This window comes from Corvus brachyrhynchos, unplaced genomic scaffold (genome assembly GCF_000691975.1).
Source record: "Corvus brachyrhynchos isolate BGI_N302 unplaced genomic scaffold, ASM69197v1 scaffold45, whole genome shotgun sequence".
Classification (NCBI taxonomy): domain Eukaryota; kingdom Metazoa; phylum Chordata; class Aves; order Passeriformes; family Corvidae; genus Corvus; species Corvus brachyrhynchos.
In genome coordinates, this window is record NW_008238361.1 from 1189437 (window position 1) to 1195992 (window position 6556).

At 53.8% G+C, this 6556-nt stretch overlaps 1 protein-coding gene across 1 annotated transcript in view; it reads right to left on the reverse strand.

Annotated features, from left to right (window-relative positions):
* The window catches only part of FMNL2 (formin like 2), a 51435-nt gene that overhangs the window by 8674 nt on the left and 36205 nt on the right, over positions 1-6556 (reverse strand). The window contains exons 16-22 of the mRNA XM_017736019.1: positions 6506-6548; positions 5507-5527; positions 3817-3941; positions 2889-3091; positions 1369-1603; positions 380-448; positions 207-287 (exon numbers count right to left, since the gene is read on the reverse strand). Of these exons, the coding sequence (XP_017591508.1) occupies positions 207-287; positions 380-448; positions 1369-1603; positions 2889-3091; positions 3817-3941; positions 5507-5527; positions 6506-6548 (777 nt within the window). The remainder of the gene's footprint in view (positions 1-206; positions 288-379; positions 449-1368; positions 1604-2888; positions 3092-3816; positions 3942-5506; positions 5528-6505; positions 6549-6556) is intronic.

Sequence of the window (6556 nt, forward strand, 5' to 3'; positions counted from 1 at the left end):
GGAGCTGCCCAGGGGGGTTTGCAGTGCCCATCCCTGGAGGGATTTCAAAGCCCTGTGGATGTGGCACCTGGGAACAGGGGTCAGTGGTGGCCTTGGCAGAGCTGGGAATGGTTGGACTCCATAACCCTGGAGAGCTTTTCCAATCTCAGTTACTCCCCAGCTCTAATTCCCAGCTGGTGCCCACAGCATATCCCAGCTTTTCTTACCAGGTCTAAACTCTGCAGCTTAAATCCATACACAGCCCCTCGTTTGCTGCTGTTCATGTAATTCCCAAGAGCCAGGATGATCTGCCAGGGTGAAACAGAGCAGAGCAGGAATTCTCAGGACAAATTCCTGGAAGTTTAGACACCCCTGGAAGGAGAGCTGGGGTCAGACCTACCTCCAGGATTTTCTTCAGTTTTTGGGATGACTTTATGGAGACAGAGGCAGCGATTATGGCGTGGAGTTGCTGCGGGGAAACACAGGGAAAGCTTTGGTTAATGCCCATCCAGCCAGGAGAAAAATGAACATCCTGAAAAAAACCCTCCTGGTTTTCATCCACACCATGGGACAGAGCATGGATGTCCCTGTGCCACAGAGACAGGCTGGGAGAGCTGGGAATGTTCCCCTGGAGAAGGGAAGGACACAGGGAGAGCTCCGAGCCCCTTGCAGGGCCTAAAGGGGCTCCAGGAGAGCTGCAGAGGGACTGGGGACAAGGCCTGGAGGGACAGGACACAGGGAATGGCTTCCCAGTGCCAGAGGGCAGGGCTGGATGGGAGATTGGGAAGGAATTGTTCCCTGGGAGGGTGGGCAGGCCCTGGCACAGGGTGCCCAGAGCAGCTGGGGCTGCCCCTGGATCCCTGGCAGTGGCCAAGGCCAGGCTGGACATTGGGGCTGGAGCAGCCTGGGACAGTGGGAGCTGTCCCTGCCCATGGCAGGGGTGGGATGAGATATTCCTTATTTTCCCTTCCCACCCAGCCCAGTCTGGGATTCTGTGAATGTTCCCCTGCCCTGACACTCCAGGATTCCAAACTCTTCGTCTGCCCACTGGATTCACTCCCCTCAGATGTTCTGGGGTAAGAAAGAATTTACATTCCAGCCCCTCCAGCTGTCCCAGTGTTTCAGACTGGATGGGACCCAATTCCAAGGGCTCACGGACCAGCACCAACAGTACCTTTTCCCACCAATACTCCTTTGAGGCTGCTGGGCACTGCCCAGGCTCCCCAGGGAATGGGCACGGCCCCGAGGCTGCCAGAGCTCCAGGAGCATTGGGCAGCGCTGCCAGGGATGCCCAGGGGGGGGTTGTTGGGGGGTCTGTGCAGGGACAGGAGCTGGATCAGTGATCCCATGGATCCCTTCCAGCTGTGGACATTCCCTGCTCCCGCTCACCGGGGTGAGCATCTGGATGCTCTCGGCGAAGTTGCCGATGAAGGCCATGATGGTCATTTTCTGCATGAGCCTCTCGATCTTGCTGAACTGCATCATGAACCTGTCCTCGTCCGACAGGTTCTCCAGGGGCTTCCTCTCCCTCTCGTAGAGCCTCAGCACCTTCACCTCGTTCTCCGTGGGCAGGAACCGCATCAGGCATTCCACGAAATCCACCGGCAGCGTCTTCAGGTCAAACCTGCGGGAAAATCCCAGGAAAGGGTGTGGGGATACCCCCCTGCAGAGAAGTGGCCAGGCCAGGGATGTCTCTCGGCTCTGGAGTCAGGCTGGGAGAGCTGGGAATGTTCCCCTGGAGAAGGGAAGGACACAGGGAGAGCTCCGAGCCCCTTGCAGGGCCTGAAGGGGCTCCAGGAGAGCTGGAGAGGGACTGGGGACAAGGCCTGGAGGGACAGGACACAGGGAATGGCTTCCCAGTGCCAGAGGGCAGGGATGGATGGGAGATTGGGAAGGAATTCTTCCCTGTGAGGGTGGAGAAGAGCTGGGCTGGAATTCCCAGAGCAGCTGTGGCTGCCCCTGGACCCCTGAAGTGTCCCAGGCCAGGTTGGACGAGGCTTGGAGCAGCCTGGGACAGTGGGAGGTGTCCCTGGATGAACTGGATGGGCTTTAAGGTCCTTCCCAACCCAAACCAGTCCGGGATTCAGCTCCACATGAAGAAAAGCAAAGAAGAAGCTGTGAAGCTCCTCCTGCCCTGCACATGGAGCTGGGAACAGGATCCAGGGATAATGGGAATGATGCTGCTTCCATTTCCAAACACGTGGCCATTCCCTCACCCCTCCAGGCTCGTTTTTCCAGGGAAAAGAGGAGAGGAGCAGCAAATATTCGTATTTAATTGACCCAGAGCCCCCTAAAGCCCAACTGCTTAACCTGCCAGGGCATGGGGCAGGTTTGGGTCACTCCTGCCCAAAGGCAAAGCCTGGCATCCACATCCTTAAGGGAGGAGTGGGAGATGTTTGCCATGGCCAGGATGAGTCTGGGTGGATTTGGGATCAGCCCAAGGAGCAGCAGCCACACCTATCCCAGGAGCAGGGAAGGACCCATATCAGTTCCTGAGGCCACTCCACGAACCTAATTCCATGCAAAATCTGCTCCAGCACCTGGGCTAAACTCATCCTTCACGGAGCAAACCAAAAGGGCTGCCTGTTCCTGTGTTCCCTCTGGATTTTGCTCATTGCATCAGGAAATATCTGGGAGCTGCCATGGCAAACTGGATGGGCTGGGATGAGCTGCTTTAATAAAGGGAGTGCTAATTTGTCAAACCTCAACAGGGACTCAGCAACACCAAGCCGAGAGCTTCCTGAGTTCCAGGCAATCGCATTTCTGGGAATTCACAACCATTCCGTCCTTCCCCCGGAATTTTTTTCCAGCTGCCAAAGCATTTCCGTCAACCGCCAATTCCAAACCCTTTCCCAGCGCTCCCAGTAAAGCTCAGGCAGGATTCCCTCGCTGCCAGGGGCTGCACTCACACGTGGATGGCTTTGCAGATCTCATCCGCCGTTTTCCCGGCTTTCCGCAGGGTGATGGCCAAATTCTTGGCTCTGTTGGCATCCAGCAGCGTGACTTTGTTGGATCCTTTCTGAGGGATCTTCTGCTTGCTGGAAGTCAGATCCATGGCTGGGCCCTGCGCCTTCGTTTTGAATATTTCCTCAAATTCATCCACGTTTAGATCCTGGAAAGGAAAGGAAGGGATTTATCCCGCAGGGAACACTAAATCCTAACCCAGAGTGGCAGGGAAAGCGTTGTGCCGGCTGAGACTGCATCATGGAATCATGGAATGGTTTGGGTGGGAATCTTAGAGCTCATCCCAATTCCACCCCCTGCCATGGGGACACCTTCCACTGTCCCAGGTTTTTCCCAACCCTGGCTTTGGAATCCAGAGAATTTCAGGGGCCGAGGGATGGAGGGAACAGGCTCCTGAGCTGGGATCAGGAAATCTGGCCAGATCCCAGAAATCCAGCTCTGCACATGTTCAGAAATTGAGGAACACTCGTTATCCATGGGAGCATCCAGGAGCTGGAATGAGCCCTTTCCCAAGGTCACTGCTGTGCCCTATCCCTGTGGGAAGCTTCCCACTCCCCACAACTCCCTGACAGGAGGGGGCAGCTGGGGCTCTGCTCCCAGGGAACAGGGACAGCAGGAGAGGGAATGCAATCTTGTTGCTCCAGCAGAGGTTTAGTTGGATATTGGGAAAATTCCTTCCTGGAAAGCGTGGTCAGGCACTGGAAGGGGCCGGAGCCGCCATCCGGGAGGGGTTGAACCCCCTGGGGATGTGGCACCTGGGGACACGGGGCAGTGCTGGCCTGAGGGCTGCACGGGGCGCTCTGAGAGGCTTTCCCAGCCCAACCATTCCATGATTCCCTGCTTTCCCGGGCAGCAGGGAGGGAGCAGGGGCACCTCGAGGATCCTCTCGTCGTCGATCTCGTTGAAGACGGTGCCGTTGATCTGGTTGGGCTTCAGGGCCACCCAGTTGAACACGGGCATGCGGAACTTGGTCTTGATGGGCTTCTTGATCTTCACAGCTGCGGAGAGTGCATGGAAAACTCCTGGGAAACTGCCTGGGAATGCCACAGCGCAGCTCCCCAGCTGCAATTCAGCACTGGAGGAGAACTGGCTGGACCCCATTATCCCACTGGAATCCTGGAAAGGTGTCGCTGCCTCCAGAGGCTGCTGGAGAGGGGAATCCCAGCCCTCAGCAGGACAGCACCAACCCCCAGGGCTCTGCAAACTTCCCAAAGGGAAATCTGGGATTCCTGTAGCACCACAAGCTGCCTAGATTGACTTGAACTCCCAGGCTCTGTCCAAATTCCATGGAAAAGGGGGAATGTGGGTGAATCCAGCCCTGCCCTGCTGCTGGCAGAGCCCTCCCTGAGCTGTGTCACAAATAGGTGACAAGAAGGGAAAAAAGCCCCATTCCCAAGGGTTTTGGGGAAACTGCAGTGGGGCACCTCAGCAGGTTTGAGTTTCAAGGCCAGAGGGGCTGAGCTGCAGCAGAGCTGGGCTTTAACAGGGGTTTAAAACCAAGTTTTAATTCCTGTGCCATGCAAATCCAGCTAATCGGAGTCGGGAACTCTGGAGTAACCTGGGAATTTAGACAGAGGAGCTGGGAAAATGAAACCTGGAAATGAGGCCTGATCGTTCCCAAACAGCAATGCTGGAGCAGGGGAACAACCCTTCCCTGCTCCTATTATATTCCTATTTCTATTTCTATTCCCATTCTATTCCTATTTCCATTTCCATCTTCCTATTATATTCCTATTCCTATTTCTATTCCTATTCCCATTCTATTCCTATTTCCATTTCCATCCTATTCCTATTTCTATTCCCATTCCTTTTTCATTCCTATTCCCATTCCTATTCCCATTTCCATCCTATTCCCATTCCCATTTCCATCCCATTCCCATCCTATTCCCATTCCCATTCTATTCCTATTCCTATCCCTATCCCATTCAATCTGGAAGCCACAGGAATAATTTCCATAATCCAGTTTCCCTTTCTTTTCCTTTAAATGAAAACACAGACTTGTTCCTTGCTAAAAAATCAATCAATTACAGTCACCAATCAACTTTTTTCCCCTGAATTACTTCCCAAAAAATCGGTTCTTGTTCTTGCAAACATGGAACAGAAACCCTGGTCCTGCAGTGCTGGCCACCACATGGACAACAGGGAGTACACAGAATATTCCACTGTGTATTTTGGGAATGGGATTTATCCAACTTGTGCTCTAACACTAAACAGAGCTTTGCTCTCTGCTTAATTAATGGGGTTACTTAAAGTAATTCCTACAATAAAAGAAGCTTTGAACACCCATGGAAAAAGGAATTTTCTACTTGTGCATACACTGGAATGGATAATTATCTGCTCCCGGGTTATTCCAGGACATGGAAGGCAGGAACGCCTCGTGGGAAAGATAACGGAGCCCAGAATCCCTTTGGATTTCCCTTCTCCTCCTCCCTTCCCGAGCTCTGAGTGCCCAAATGCCGAGGGCTGGCTCTGACCTCCCCCTGCCCATCCCCTGGAGCCCCTGGGCACCCCCCAGGACACAGGGAATGCCGGGATAAGGAATACTTAGCAGCAAGGAACCTACAGAAGAGCTTGATGGGCCCATCTTAGCAGGAAGCAGAAGGAACAGAGAAAGAAGTGTTAGGAAAGGTCAGAAAAGCAGCAGTTGTTATTTCCCGACTCCCCTCGGCCCCACAGCGTTCCTGCCCTGGGAATGCCCCTTCCCATGGAGCCCTCAGATCCAGAAAAGGCACTTCCAGTCCCATTCCCTCGGAATTCCCACCGAAGAATGGGATCTGCAGCCCAGCAGCCCCCAGGCACCTCCACGGCCCCATCCCGAGGGATCAGCTCTCCCTGGTGCCTTTGGGCCTTGATTTTCCGACAAAACACCCTGGGACCCTCTGGATGCTTTTTGTCTTCCAAAGAATCTTTAAAGGCTGGGATACTGCATTAGATTCTTTGTCTTTAACAAAGCTCTTCATGGGAGTCTCTTGCTTTGGACTCCTGACGAGCTCTGGAGATTTCTGGTGCAATCAGTCAGCCCTCACTCACTCCCTGAGACACCTGGCAGGTGGCAGTGACTAAAACACGGACAAGGATGGGCAACAAATTGTTCTTCCTGCCAAAAAATTCCCAAATTTTGCCTTTTCTTCCCAAATTTCCACAAAAAAGTTCCCAAATTTCACACAGGTATTTCTTCTCAGAAGAAATCAAACCCATGTTCTGTCAAAGTCAGAAATGACCCTGTTCATAAAATACTTTTGGTGCGAGTTTGGTTCCACTGGAGAATCCAACTCTTCCAGACCAAACCCAAACCGCTGGGTTGATAAATCCCAGAATCCCAGACCGGTTTGGGTTGGGAAGGACATTGAGGATTATCCAGTTCCACCATCCCAGGCTGCTCCAAGCTGGCCTTGGGCACTTCCAGGGATGGATGGGGCAGCCACAGCTTCTCTGGGCACCCTTGGAAAACCCCAAATACTGTTTTTTTCCATGAGCTCCTCATCCCAAGCCCAGGGAGGCCCAGTGGGATTTGTTTTGGGGCAGCACTGGGGTGCCCTGCCCTCCCCTGAGGGAGATTTACCTGCGAGGCCAGAGTTGAAGACCACAGTGGGCGAGGCCGTGCCAGGCAGGG